General features: G+C 36.4%; 3 protein-coding genes and 1 long non-coding RNA gene across 41 annotated transcripts in view; 2 read left to right on the top strand and 2 right to left on the bottom strand.

Moving 5' to 3' along the window:
* Positions 1-2,481, top strand: part of LOC126724227 (putative disease resistance RPP13-like protein 1) — a 248,182-nt gene extending 245,701 nt beyond the window's left edge. For 7 of the 19 annotated variants that reach the window (XM_050428672.1, XM_050428673.1, XM_050428675.1 and 4 more), the window contains 3 exons: positions 995-1,193; positions 1,378-1,509; positions 1,599-2,481. The gene's annotated coding sequence lies outside the window, so the exon portion shown is untranslated. The remainder of the gene's footprint in view (positions 1-994; positions 1,194-1,377; positions 1,510-1,598) is intronic. The other 12 variants (XM_050428687.1, XM_050428682.1, XM_050428689.1 and 9 more) reach the window with 3 other exon arrangements.
* The window catches only part of LOC126724225 (putative disease resistance RPP13-like protein 1), a 285,952-nt gene that overhangs the window by 166,025 nt on the left and 104,986 nt on the right, over positions 1-14,941 (top strand). For 6 of the 18 annotated variants that reach the window (XM_050428669.1, XM_050428668.1, XM_050428653.1 and 3 more), the window contains 2 exons: positions 163-309; positions 380-630. The exons of the other annotated variants lie outside the window; for them this stretch is intronic. The gene's annotated coding sequence lies outside the window, so the exon portion shown is untranslated. The remainder of the gene's footprint in view (positions 1-162; positions 310-379; positions 631-14,941) is intronic. 18 annotated transcript variants of the gene reach the window in all.
* Positions 6,537-9,356, bottom strand: LOC126724252 (uncharacterized). Of its 3 annotated transcripts, XR_007654826.1 has the most exons (5): positions 8,545-9,356; positions 7,411-7,476; positions 7,261-7,326; positions 7,096-7,167; positions 6,537-7,004 (listed from the first exon to the last, which is right to left on the bottom strand). It is a non-coding gene; the product is annotated as an uncharacterized LOC126724252 (long non-coding RNA). The 3 variants fall into 3 exon arrangements; XR_007654825.1 differs by lacking the exon at positions 7,411-7,476 and having other exon boundaries at positions 6,565-7,004; positions 8,545-9,340; XR_007654824.1 differs by lacking the exons at positions 7,261-7,326; positions 7,411-7,476 and having other exon boundaries at positions 6,565-7,004; positions 8,545-9,331.
* Positions 13,538-14,332, bottom strand: LOC126722595 (uncharacterized). The gene has a single exon (XM_050425741.1). The coding sequence runs from the start codon at positions 14,330-14,332 to the stop codon at positions 13,538-13,540; it is 795 nt and encodes a 264-aa protein (XP_050281698.1).

The following is a 14,941-nucleotide window of genomic DNA, read 5'->3' on the forward strand; positions in this document are numbered from 1 at the left end:
AAGGAGTAAAAGTTTACGAGTCAATTGTCATCAAGTTCACTGACTAATCTGCTCAATTACTAATCAATAGTATTCTTTTTGATAAGTGCTAATCAATAGTATTCTGTATTGGTATTGGTTTTTAACTTCTTCTTCTGAACTGATGCATGTATGTACTACCAGAAACCACCCTACCAGCGAAGTTGCAGAATCAATCAGAACCTTCTTAGACCAATGTAATTTATTGTTTCTCCAATGGCTAAGAAGAAGAGCAGGTTCAACATAGTGCAGAGGTTCATTATAAGAGAGACAAACTCTAAACAAGAAATGGTAAAGTAATTTGCTTACTTGTTCAGTTTTGGTCTTTGATTCTGTTCCTTACTGCTAGAACAATTATCAGGATTTTTGGAGGGCTTAAGATCAAAAGATTAGCCTCGCTCACTTCACCGTCATCATTAAATGAAAGAACTCTTGGTGAGGCTGGGGAAGAGCAGATCAAGCATGCTCTTGCTGTGGCCCATGCCACCACTGCTGCTGCTGAAGCAGCTGTTACGACTGCTCTAATTGCTGTTGCAGTTGTCCAGTTCACCCCTCAATATAACCATCAATGTGTAAATGAAGTGGAAGAGTTTTCAGTCATTAGAGTTCAAGGTGAAGCCCGTCAGTCCAACCATCACTGTGTGAGAGAAATCCATGAATTTGCTGCTACTAGAATTCAGTCTGCCTTTCAGGGTTACCTTGTGAGTTTAAAGGTCTCTCTATCTCATATCTCATTTCTCAAATTTTATTTTTTCTCTGGTAATTGATATGTGTTGGAAACTATGTATATGATATAGTTCTGCCGGATAGAAGAAAACATATATCAGGAATTTGGTATTGACAGAAAATTTATGTCTACTTTTAACTCTAATAATAGCAGCAGAAGAGAGGGGGGGGGGGGGGGACACAAATTAGACCTGTTTTTTAAGTTCTCACAGATTGTAAAATTATGAAAATATTTGTGAGAGTTTTGCAGGCAAGGAAAACTTTGTGGACTTAGAAGGGAATTGTGAGGCAGAGCTGTATGATGCCAAACTATAACTACCCTAAAGTTCTTCTAGTCCACTGTAATTATTCAGTCACAAGGCTGCGCAAGAATATTTGGAATGGTGGAAGGCACTTAGAATTATGATGGAAGTGAACAATCGCAGAATTGGAAAGACAAGATAACAAGGGTATGTGATGCTGCAAGAACTGGCTTATTCTATTGTGAACAACACAACTCCCATAAATACCTGTTTCTCATTTATCTCTTTCAGGAACATTAGTCTTCTGCCTGTCTAATTAACCATTTTACATTATAGTATTTTAACTTACTTTGTCTCTAAGTTATGGATGGCAAAATGTTATGATTTTCAGATAGACACAAGGAATCAAAGAAGGTGGGATGACAGTGTTTTGTCAAAGGAAGAGTCAGTTGCATTGTTTATGAGTAGGAAAGAGACCATGCTTAAGATAGAACGGATAAAGGAGTAGTGGTTTATCCATCTGGTAAGGTCCTTTTGCTTTATGATCTTATGATTATATATTTCTCAAATTTTGGTTCAACTACTGATGTTTTCAACTAAAAATATTTTCAGTAGTCAGCAGATATGGATCAAAACTTAGTAAGTGGAAGATGAAGGCATTGGTTGGATCAATGGGTAGATACACAAATTACCCTAAGTAGAGAACTTGAAGATTTGGACTAGACTTTGACTTCAAATCGAAGACAAAGAGAGGACTCTATGAAAGAAGGCAACTTAAGCTAAGAAATGTTGAGGGACAAAGTAAGTTGGAAGGATTGAATTCTCCAACATTTGTTCCCAGAGTATCAATTCATTATAGGAGACCATGCTCATTGGGAGATCATAATTCTTTGTCAAGCTCTCCTGTTGTTCCAACTTACATGAATGCAACTGAATCTGCAAAGGAAAAGGCAAGATCAATGAGCTCGTGAAAAATAAGGCCCATGAATTTTGATACATGCTCTGAAAGCTCTTCACCATATAAGAATAAACTCATATCCTTTATTACTACTGAAGTGCCAAGTGGTGGTAGGATTGGCAAGACTAGTGGTTTCTAGCAGATCTCCAAGCTCAAAAGGCCTTCCAAGTCCTATAAAATCCAGTAGGAAGGTAAAGGATCTCGGTTTTAACTCAAAGTGCTCATTTCAGACTTTGGATAGACATGGCTTTAGATAATTTCAGAAGTTTGGTGCAAGGAGAGAACTTGGTTAGTGTGTTAGGTTGGAGTGGAGAACATAGTCTGTAATTTAATCTTGTTTGAATAGTTAAACAATGGTGTGCTATTTAATCTCATCATCAAATGAGTAGCTCACTGTAATGCTGCATTGTAATTTAATCTAGTTGGAACTCTACTCTCCTTCCCTCCAAATTGGCCATGAAAGTGTATTGAGGTTTGGGTTGCATGAGAGACTTTTTTTTCTCTGTTCAATACCAATGGATAAGTGTGTTTAACTTTTACCCCCAACGTGCAAAAGAAATAAATAAATCTATTTTACATCACCAAAAATTACATAATTTATTTTAACTAATAACTACCCACTTTTTAGCAAATCATTTTTTGATAGGTAACTTTTTAAACACATCTGACATCTCTTTTTTTTTTTTTTTTTTTTTCCTTTGCAATACCGCTAATTAAAATAATATTTTTTTCCCTACCCAATTCCAAAATCCAGCAGCAAGTCAGCAACTTCTATCCATTAAAATTAAAAATTAAAAAAATAAAAACACCAAACCCAATAGCAACCACCCTCACAAAAACCCAACCACCGCTCAAATACCTAGAAATTTTCACACAAAACCCAACGACTACAGCCACTGCACCACAAAGCCCAACAACCACCCAAAAAAACACTCAACAACCCACGCAAAGGGCCAGTGCCACCACTCTCGACCCAACAACCTTCCATAAAACCCATCAATCACAGCCGAATCAATTTGCAAACTCACTCCCAACTTTCCAATTGATTTGTGAACTCACACCCACCACAACGCCACCTCCACAATCTCCCCAGTCACATTGTTGGAACCACGTAGCCTTGCATGATGCAGAGTCCTATTTCCTCCATTGCTAGCCGAAGAGATTTTTGTGGATGAGAGAGAGAGAGGAATAAAATAAGGGGGGAAATGATTTGCATATTGTACAGTGGTCATTTATTTTTAAATGTTACTATATCATTTTGTAAAAACTTAGCACATTGATGAAGTACCTGATGTGTTGAGGGTGATTTTGTGTGATTCTATGTACTTGGTACTTTATTTTACACAAACAAAATCTAAGACAACCGTTTTTGTCCATTGCTTTGAAAAAGGAAGAAATACTCTCATCCAAAAAGATGTAGTAGCATTATGCAAGGTACTCGAATTACTGGCAAAGGAGCATCCACATCCATGTGCATATGAAGCACATTTTCAAGCGCAGGATAGTGCATTGCAATATCAAATGTTATCATTTGTGCTGGATATGGGGCCTAGGCCTGCCCAATCAGGGAGCCATTATGAGCCCAACCAAGCTTAAGGGAGCTTTCTCTTCCAAGCTATTGTGATGGATTAGGTAAACCACATCATTAAACATGGTAGGTTCCTTTCAAGAAGAATTTACTACTACAACAACTTGATTAACTGAGATACACATCCTAATAGTTTCTGAAGTACTTGCATTTTCACTCACACAAAGATCACACCACATACGACCACTACCCGAAGATACTTGACATTAAGTCTAGTACATAAAACCAGATCTTTAACTTGAGATTAATGCACAAAACATTATGGACAAAATAATATCAAAAAGAGAGAATCAAATTAAGGCTTAAGTTAGTCTAACCTCTCAAATAAAGTTAGACTTCATATAAGATCCACCAACTCTGATCTGGAATCTAATTTCAACATCAAGATGTCAATAAATTGAGATGTTGCAGCTCATGTACACAACAGAAAACAATCATAGTAGTTAGAACAAAAGCTTTTAAGCAACAAGTGAAAACTCAGTAATATCTACGAAAACAAACTCAATACTTTAAAATAGCTCCAGCATTTCAAATATGTTGTCTTCAGCAATGCTTAAGCATAATAAAAGCAATGTAAAAGCTTACATATGTGTCTATACTATGCTCATCATCCCAACATATCAAGATTCTTCATCTCAAAAAAATCAGTTTAACAGCAATACACATATGTCTATCCAATTCTCATCATCTTTTCTTAAAACCATATTTCTTACGTTCATAGAATAGGTCCATTTTGGCACTCCTTAAATTGACAATTATTGATATTTATCTTTTCTTTTCTTTTTGTCTACAATATTTTTATAATACTTTCGTAATAAATTTTAATCGACTAGTTATTATTGGTTGTTATGGGTGGACAAAAAAGTAATTTAAATGGTGGATTCAAATTAGAACTAATAACAACTTACCACTATAATTTGATGTGAAATTGTTGTGGATATAGCACTTCTCTTAAAGTAATGATTATTTTCAAATATTTTTTTGCCCAAAATGCAAGTTATAGGCACAATATTTTTACAAAAATAGTCACAATAAAATCTATGTAATTTTTTTTTTAATTATGTGATAAGTTGTTAATGGTAGATAAAAAAATATGCTGTCAGTAGTAAGTCCAAATAAAAACTAATAACAACTTGCTACATAAACTTTATTATGAAATTATTGTGAAAGCATTGTGTCAATTGCACAATCTTTTTTGTTTTTAAAGAAAAATAGCACTAATTTAATAAGTCTAAAAACGCAATAAAATATCATAATATTTTTACAAGAGTCTTTGTTTTTAGTTGTGTGTAGTCTAGTTTAATATTCTATTAATTTATTTAATTTTCTTATGACGTTCACCGCGTGAATTTTTTTTTCTAATTTGTTGTGACCTAATATAATTGTAATTAAAAAAAAAATTAATCCCACCCAAACTCCTCTCTCTTTTTGGTCTTCTTTTCTTTCCATTTTTTTTTTCCTTGTCTTTTTTCTTATCCACCTGTTTCTTCTGAATCTCATCAAAATATCTTCTTTTTTTTTTTTTTTCCAATTCTTCTGTGAAAAAGTCTCTCACTGCAAGACCAAAGAAAACACTTGCATCTCTTCAACTTTCACAGAACAAAGTAAACTTGTGTCAGTCTTCACTCCAACTCAATTTTCTGATCAGGAGTGTCACTTTGATGGAACAATTTTAGGTGCAACAACCATAGAAAGAGTGAATAGTCAAACTTAAACTTACTCCTCTAGAAGAAATCTCATGCACCACTAGTTCAAGATGTTTTTAGCCACTGAGCTAAAATTTCTCACGCATATAACAGTTTTCCAGGTCGGTCTACACTCTACAGACTCTATACATAAGAACTCATCAGATATCAATTGAGCCTCACAGGCAATTATTGAAGATGTAAAGCTCATGCTGAAGGGGTTTTTTTTTTTTTTTTTTTTTTTTTTGGGTTTTCTTTTTCTACATCAGAATGTAAAATTTCATTGCTCACAATCTTGTCATGGGCTACTTTTATAAGTCAGATGGGCTGATTTTGTATGGCAGATAGTTTTTAGGACTAAAAAAGAATAGTGACTAGGCCCATCAAGCTCTCTTTCTTATTGATTTATTTAATAATAATAAATAAAAATAACAATCACTCGGTGCACTAAATTTGAGCTACTGTTTCCTGACATTTTTGACTTGGGGTTGATGAATAGAAGAAATTGGTAAATTTTTATTGCACGGTATGACCGTACTATCCTTTTAATTAAACATATAGGTGGTCGGGACAAGAAGTTGTATTTTTCATTGATGTTCAAGTGAGAAAGTAACAAAGATAAGGACAACTTTATATTGCAAAAGTCAATTCCAAGTTTGTATGGAAATAATGGAATGAAACCTCACCTTCGTGGAAGTTATTTGTTGGCTCATGACTTGAGTCATGAATCACGGTTTCAATTTGATATGAAGGTGCATGGAACATCTTGCACATCACCCACACCAAACTTGTCCATTATTGTCTGGAGTCTTATACGATTGAATATCCAGGTAAGTTCTTACACTCCACTAACTTTTCAATTATTAAGCTCTTACCCTCCACTAACTTTTTGAATATTTAATAAAGAGAAATCACTACAAGAAATTTGGTTATTTTCAACGGTTGAAATCATTGAAAAAAGTACTAAAAATTGTTGAAAATAGCATTTTCGACAATTTAAATGACCATCGAGAACCGCCATTAATAACTATGTCAAGAACTTTTTTCTATTGCCTGTGCAACCGTTGAAAAAAATGTTACACTTTTATCAACGGTTGATAAACGTCGAAGTATTATTATAAAAGTATGCTTCTTACTTTTTTCCACATGCACTCAACCATTGGTATAAGGTACCTTAAGATAAATTTCAACAGTTTGTAAACGTTGAAATAAGTATGTTCTTTAATAAAAAAAAAAATTTGAATGCACTCTTTCACATTGATCAAAATTTAATAACCTGATTCAAAACATAAACATAAACGCAATTGTTCAATTCCAAATTGAATTACAACAACCAATCAACTACTATTTTAACACAATGAAACAAATTGTACAAATCAACATAACTCAACTACTCTGTCTATTACCCTTTACATTTTTAAATTTGAAACATGAATCACTACTTGCTACACAAAACCTGTTTTGAATAGTACACTTAAAAGTATTTACAATAGCCAATCCTTGTACACTAAAAGGTATTTGGAGAGTTCTTGTTTGCTGCATAATTTGCTACATACCTTCATCAAGATCATCACCAACTTCATACCCTCTCAAGGTTCTACTAGCATCAACAACATCCTCTTTGTATTTCATGGAATATTGTACTTTGCATTATTTTCTTTTCACTTCAAACGCCAGGGAAAAGGAAATGTAAGGATCAGGTGAAGAACACGTACATTTCTCTGAGATTCTATAAGCCGGTAAAGACATTGTCAATTGGTCCAGATAACTAATTGTGGTTTAGATTTCTACAAGAAAAGAATTAAGAGATTCTGATTGAATAACCAAAAAGAAAAAGCAATTTAGTAAATAGGCACTTTGGGGGGAGAAGTAACTCACTGATGTTAGAGACATTTCATGGCTGGTAGAGAGTGGGGAATATTTTGTCTCAAATAGTAGTATGCCATATTTCTGCATTCACGAAAAAGTAGAATAATCACCAAAAACTTGAAAGAAAAAAAATTAAGCATACAAGAATCACAATTTACAAAACAGACATCCTACATATTCGTGGCATTGGGAGGTAAGCTATATGGAATTTCACCCTGAATGTTATTGTAGCTGACATTCCTAAAGAAGAAACCAGAATAAAGAATTATATAAACAATGCTGGTACAACTTCAATAAGAGATAAATATAACAAGACATATTCACTTGCAGGTGTGTCAAATGATGCAGGTTATTAAGCTGGCCTCCAATAGGTTTAGTCCTTGAATTTTACTGCACAAAGGGTAGTAGAACATGGAAGGGTAAGGTTTTGGGCCTTTTTGAAAATGTGGCATTGTTAATAGAAAAATAGGTTAGCTAAGTGCATTACAGGCGTATAGCAAATGAATCAAAACATGACACTCCTGTCCATGACTCCTCACATGGATCCCCACCATCCACTCCCTATCCCTTAATATACAGCCTTACCTACTTGGCCATTGACTACTGCTATTTCAAGGCAGTTAATCACTTTTTAAATTTAACTATAGCTTAGAGATCTTAACAAGATAGGTTAGCTAAGAGGAGCATACGGATGCTGCACATTAAGTTCAAAATTTAGAGTACTCAGTATCACATGCTCAGCCTAAATTTATTTTTTCTAATTCTTTTTATTTTTATTTTTTTGAAGGGGGTGGGGGTGAAGCTATGAAGAACTTATAGTGGGGAGCAGATAGGACAAGAAAGAAATATCCTGCTAAAGAAAAATTTCACAAGAAGCTCTCAATACATTGTTCAAAGGGCATGGGGTCTACTCAGACAAGGAATTCCTAGTGACAAGGCCGACCAAATACAAATGACAAACCAAAGGATTTTAATACAACATTTAAATTACTTTATGGAAACATGAAAAACAAGGCAACCGGCCATAGACTTGAAGCAGACAAAAAGAGTTGATTGCAGGTTGTAGTTTATCCAAATTAATCATGCAATTGATATGGAAAAAAGATGCTGGAACACTGAACTTATCAACAACTTATTTTCAAGAGAAGACATAGATGCAAATTTGGATATTCCTCTTAGCAAGAGATAAAATAATATGGAGTTTCACACCGCATGGTCGGTTCATGTTGAATTGTGCATACAATGTGGCTAGTGAGGCTAAAACAATAGGAAACAAAAAGAAACTGTTTTTGGTCAGCATTATGGAGGAATAAAATTTTAAGAATCACATTAAAGTCTTTGCATGGAGGGCATGTCATAATGCAATTACAAAAATGAGTATTGTCAAAAAGCTGTCGGAACAATTACATTAATAAATTCAATCTTCCCTGCTAAAAACAGTCAAAGTAGCATCATTACCTCCATCATTCATCGTATTAGTTCTTGAGTCAAATCTATCCTTTGGACGGGGTTTCTGTAAATTTATCAAACATAACTAATCAGGGCAAAATCTGATTTGTTCTAAAGAACTAAAAGCTTGATAAGATGAATTAGAGTTGATAGGAAAACTACTAGGGGCTTAGGGAATGAATAACAAGGTCCCCATACTAATAATAAAAAAGAACAAGTCAATCATCCATTGATTGTACAATAACAACTCAAGCATATGTTAGGTAAAATTTATTTCCCCATGAAGAAAAATTAACAAGAAAAAGAGGCCAAAAAGGGGGGGAGCAGAAGAAATCGATTATACTTGCAAGAATTGTAACACAATTAAAATAAATAATTGTTAGCTTATCAAGCTGGGCACCCCTAGTGTCAACTTCCGATAAAAATTAAATGTAAAACGTCAAACTGGACTGCTTTTAAGCCAAGCTCAATTGTAACTTTTCTATTAAGTTTTCAATTATAAAAGTTAGTCAGTCATCAACCAATTAGCTATAGCTCAATTGGCACTTCCTCCTCTCATAATAAAGGGACGGAGGATGAGGTCCTGAATACTGGGTTCGAGACCCACTGGGTGTGTGTGCGTGTGTAACTTACCAATCAAAATAGATAGTCAGTCATCAATAACCTGCCATTCATAATGGGTTTTCAGATTCTTGCAAAAGCAATGAAGCTTCCAAGGACCTTAGTTCAAAAAAATTCTAAACCATATTCAGTTTTTATTACCAGATTTTAAAATACATGAACACACCAAGCAATAAGTTTTAATGTGTCTAAATTTTAAACAATGAAAAACCATAAACAAAACTTCTTCTTTTTTTTTTCTCATTCATCTCCCAAAGCGTTGTCGCCAAACGATGCAAACTTCCTCTTTTGAGGTTTGTAAGCCACTAAGAGCTTATCACTGATTTAAATCCTGCTTTGCCAATTGGATTTAAGAATGCTGACCATGGCATCTAAGAGTGTGTAGGAAATGGAATCCCTAGAGCCGAAATATGAATTCTGTTGCCTTATGAGTGATTTCTGAGAAACCTGAAAGCACAATTACTCATCAGAACAAAATAAATAAATATATAAATAAAAAATGTCAACATACATGTAATATTTAGAAATGAGTTCAAGGCTTACATATGAAGGTTTGGAATAAACTACAAATTTTTTACTAATATATTGCTGTGGCAAAGTTTCTGAGAAATAGTTTTGTGCTAATCAGCTGATGAACGAAACGAAATCACTCACTATCTCTAAAAAATCAGAATTTTTCAACCAACACAAACAAACCCACATTGCTCCTTTTATAGAACTTGACACACGAAACAGAAAATTGGTTTACAGAAAGTTATTTAAAAACAATGCAGAAAGTTATTCAAAACAGTGTGCAGTGTAGATTCATTATTCAAGTTTCACTAAGTATCTTCTCGTAAGGGGAAAAAGGGGCATTACTGAAAAGGAAAAAATTGAAGAGAAGTTGAAAATATATATAGTGGTTACCCACTGAAACGGTGTGGGGCTTTTAAAAATAATTTGTTAAAATTTCCTTTTTTTTAATAATTTATTTTTAAAAAGGCTTATTTGCTGATTTGTTTTTTTTTTTTTTTTTTTTTTTTGGTAAACTGGATATTTCATTCAACAAAGACTAAAGAACATCAGATACAGGACAAAGCCTGATCTTAGATAACCCATACAAGTCTACCATGTAAGCATCAAGGATAGATGAGGGGGGATAACTGAAGTACAAAAAAATTAGAAGATAAAGAGCATCCTATTCTAGCAAGGCCATCCGCACAGCAATTACCTTCCCTATAGCAATGAATCACCTTCACTTGAGGGATTTGGGATATCAAAGCTCTACAATCAGCCACAATAGCATAGTTAGTAGCATTCGGGCTTCCAGAATTGTTCATCAAATCGAAAATAACTTTAGCATCCAATTCTACTTCAAGAGCATTAATATGCATCTGTTGGCACATTTGTAACCCATCCCTAAGAGCCCAAAGTTCAGCAAGAAAACTGGTAGTATTCCCTATATTCCTCGCAAAAGCTTTAACCCAAATACCAGCATCATTGCGGATAATTGCTCCTCCACCCGCTACCCCAGGATTGCCTGTTGAAGCGCCATCCGTATTCAATTTGAACCAACCTCTACCTGGTCTCTCCCAACGAATGAGTCTTTCAACTCTTGGATTCTTAGAAGATGATGTTTTTGTACAGAATGTAAATTCAGCTGCTCTTTGAATAATCTCCTTGTGAATGGACAAGCTCGGGGGAGTGTTCTTAAAGACCACCCTGTTGCGATGATTCCACAAGATCCAAACGCCAAAGGAGAAAAGAATGCTCCAAGGAATTTGAAGATAACTGGAAGGTTTGATCTGCTTGCAAATTTCCTCCAACCAATCATAGAGATCTGAAGAATAGAAATCAAGCCCAAGATCACCCATTCCCAGATTCTGCCAGCAAGTAGAAGCCACATGACAGTCCCTTAGCAGTGGATGATGGTTTCTGGATGTTGGGAGCATATCGGGCAAGCAATGTTCACTTGAATACCCCTTGTAGCAAGACGTTCCCGAGTTGCTAAACTATTATGGCAGCACATCCAAAGAAAGAACCGAATCCTTGGTAAAACCGGGATTTTCCAAATCCATTTGCCATTAAAGCAAAGTTGCCCTTCCTTATTCGCTATGCTATAAGCACTATTTAAGTTAAAATCCCCATTGGGTGATGCTGCCCAAATTAATTTATCTTCGTCATTGACAATACACGCTTGAGGCATAGCTTGAATCTCCCTACACACATTGGCAGGTAACACCATAGAAATCTTTCCCCAATCCCAACCATTTACAATAGCCATGTCCTTGACTTTAAGGTCATCTTCTCCCCTTGTGAGAGGACCATGCATTAGAGATCGAAGATATTCATGAGATGTCCAACTGTCATGCCACACACTAAGATTGCTGTCTCTGCCTAAGCTCCATCTTGTTCCTTTTTGAAAGGTATCCATACCCTTCTTCAAAGCTTTCCAAGTCCGAGAGCTTGGAAGGGAGTTTTCCTTGTTGGACAAGATCCTTCTCGGGTTAAGATACTTCTTTCTCATCACTTGGGCCCACAAAGCATCTTTTTCAGAATGTAGTCTCCAGTTTAACTTGGAAAGATAAGCAAGATTCCTTCCTTTGGCAGATTGGAGACCAAGACCGCCTTTAGTAATTGGTTGAGTAATTTTCCCCCAACCTACCCAATGCATCTTCCTTTTAACATCGCTCAATCCCCACAGAAAATTCTTATTTAATCTATCCAGATTGTCTAGAATTCTATTGGGCAGAAATGTGGGTTGCATCACATAGGAGGGAATAGCACTAGTGGAAGCTTGAATAAGAACTCTCCGACCGACAAAGGATAAAAGATTTGCCTTCCAACCAGCAAGTTTTCGGCTAACTTTATCCAAAACAAAATTCAGATCCTGATTAGAAGACCCAGCATGCCTTATGGGAAAACCCAAATAGGACCCCAGATTATTGGTAGGTTGAAATCCAAGAACCTCACAATACTCTGTTTTAAGATCTTCATTGATGTTAGGAGAGAAAAAAACCTTAGACTTAGAGGGGTTGATCTTTTGCCCAGAGATCAAACAAAATTCATCAAGGGCTTCCCTCATAGCTAAACAATTCTGAGAGTCCACCTTCGCAAAAAGGAGAAGATCATCTGCGAAAAAAAGGTGGGAGAAGGCCAGACCACTAGTAGAAGCTTTAACCGGACACCAAAGCTTGTTGGGGCACTTTTCCTCTATAATTCTGCCTAGAACTTCCATGCACAAGATAAAGAGATATAGAGACAAAGGGTCTCCTTGGCGAATGCCCCTAGAAGGGAGGAAAGGATCTAGAACACTGCCATTAAACAAAACCGAAGTAGTGGCAGAAGATACACAGCTCATTATTAGCTGAATGAGATCAGGAGGAAAATTTGTTGCATAGAGAACCTCACGGATGAAGGACCATTCTAGCCTATCATAGGCTTTTTCCAAGTCGATTTTAACAACCATGTACCCAACTTTGCCTTTTTTCCTGCTGATGGTATGAATAAGTTCTTGGGCAATGACAACATTATCCACTCCCTTCCTTCCAGGCACAAAATCTTATTGGAAAGGAGAAACCAATTTATCCAATAGAGGTCTAATTCTAGCCACAATGATCTTGGTAATGACCTTGTAGATCGTGTTGCAAAGGCTGATAGGCCTGAAGCTCCCAATGGATTCCGGCCCTTTAATCTTAGGGATTAAGGCAATGTGGGTTTGGTTAAGAGTCAAGGGAATAGTTCTCTCCCTAAAAATATTCTTAATTTCTTCAGTCATCGATTTGCCAACAACTAGCCAAAATCTCTGATAAAACCCAGCGTGCAAACCGTCGGGACCTGGGGATTTAAAAGCCTTCAAAGACCAAACAGCATGCTTGATTTCTTCATCCGTCACAAGGAGATTGATGAGGTGAGACTCATCATCTGAGAGCTGAGGACAAGCGAAATCATTGAGAGTAGCAGCAATTGGGGAAGATGAAAAATCAGTAGTACAAAGATTCAAGAAACTATTCCTAACAAATTCCATGACAGTAGGAAGATCATTTATCCACTCTCCTTGGGAATCTTTGAGATTGAGAATCTTATTGTGCTTTCTTCTAATGAGAGTAGACACATGATAGAAGGACTTATTTCGGTCACCTTGAATCATCCAGTTGATGCGGGATTTAAGAGCCCACAACTCTTCCTCTTGGTTAAGGATGTTCAAAAGGTCCATCTGAAGCTGCTTTTCCAGATTAATGAGAAATCCGGATGGCCTATCTGCCATAACTCTCTGAATACCGCCAAGACGAGCAAGAACTCTCCTCTTTTTGGCAAAGATATTACCAAAATGAACCCGGTTCCATTCTACTGCATTAGTAGTAAATTTTTTAATTGCGTCATAAAGACTAGGATTGTTGGACTAAGCTTCTCGAACCACATTAGGAAAAGAATCATCTGCCAGCCAAAAACTTTGGAATCTGAAAGGCCTATTGAGTCTAAGATTAAGATTTGGTTGAATTTCCATCAGGACAGGGCAATGATCAGACGAGCATCTAGGCAGGTGGGTTACTTGAGCTTCTGGATAAAGAAGACACCACTGGGGATTAGCAAAGTATCTATCCAGCCTTTCTTGGATGAATGCACCAATATCATGCTTATTTGTCCAAGTGAATCTAGGACCGTTAAAGCCAAGTTTTGCCATATTACAAGAATCAAGGCATTCTTTGAAGAGGTTAGCCCTGTATAAGCTAATCGGCCTACCGCCAAGTTTCTCATCATTGGAAAGCAACTCATTAAAATCACCAGCAATAATCCAAGGTAAATTATGTGAATTAGCAACAATATTTAAATTATTCCAAAGCATGCATCTTTCTCTATGTCTTGGGCTAGCGTAGATAGCAGTGAAAATCCAGTTAAGGGAAGAGGAGTTTACCTTCACCAGAGTGTGGATCTCCTGCTCCGTGCTAGCAAGGTAAGTGACTTCAACTCTATCCGGGTCCCAAAGAAACCAGAGCCCGCCAGTAAAACCAATTGAATCAATGTGAATCGCCCCTTGGAAAGGCAGCTTATCCGTAATTACCTTTGCCCTCTCACTACCAATGCGAGTCTCCATTACAACAAAAAAAGCTGGATCATGGTTAGCAACCAAATCACGAAAATTTGCTTGAAAGGAAGGCTTGAGAGCCCCTTTGCAGTTCCAAATAATAATGTTCATCATTAAAAATTTTTTTGGAGATGGGACAATCCTCAGAAGGGACTAGAAGCCTCTCCTCCTCCCTCAAACTCCATGCTATCTGGTGCAACATCTCCTTGGCGAAGCCTTTCCTTGGTATCAGTAAAACTCCCATCCCCATCTCCCTTGGATGCAAGAGGAGATTGAGCACGGTTGTGTAATGAAGCGCCTAAAATAACTTCATGACACTCCAATTCCCTATCACTGAGATCGATATCAGGAGAAATACCATCAATCTCCTTACCACTAGATGTGATTGCGGGGCGAATTTGCATAAGATTTGCACTGGTGATGGCTGCAACACACTCTTCCATGCTACAACTCTGATTATCGTCCTTTCCTGACTGATCGTTTTAAGGATCCACCAAGACTGCCTTAAAGCTATCTTCCCCGATCTTACACTGACTTCCGTTACTATTACTATGATCGGAATTTCGATGATGTTTCCCTTCGCAATTATCACCCATTTCCCTCTAGTTTTCACTGGAGAAGGTGAAACTTCCATTGTTGAATTGGCAAGGAGCACCAAAGCTGAAATCCGAAGACTCAAAAACAAGGGCTGAACTAATTTATGCGGCGTTGGACTTCTGG

Source organism: Quercus robur, chromosome 4 (genome assembly GCF_932294415.1).
Source record: "Quercus robur chromosome 4, dhQueRobu3.1, whole genome shotgun sequence".
Classification (NCBI taxonomy): domain Eukaryota; kingdom Viridiplantae; phylum Streptophyta; class Magnoliopsida; order Fagales; family Fagaceae; genus Quercus; species Quercus robur.

Coding starts and splice junctions, on each gene's coding strand:
- LOC126722595 (XM_050425741.1), bottom strand. CDS start 14,332: ATGAACATTATTATTTGGAACTGCAAAGGGGCTCTCAAGCCTTCCTTT.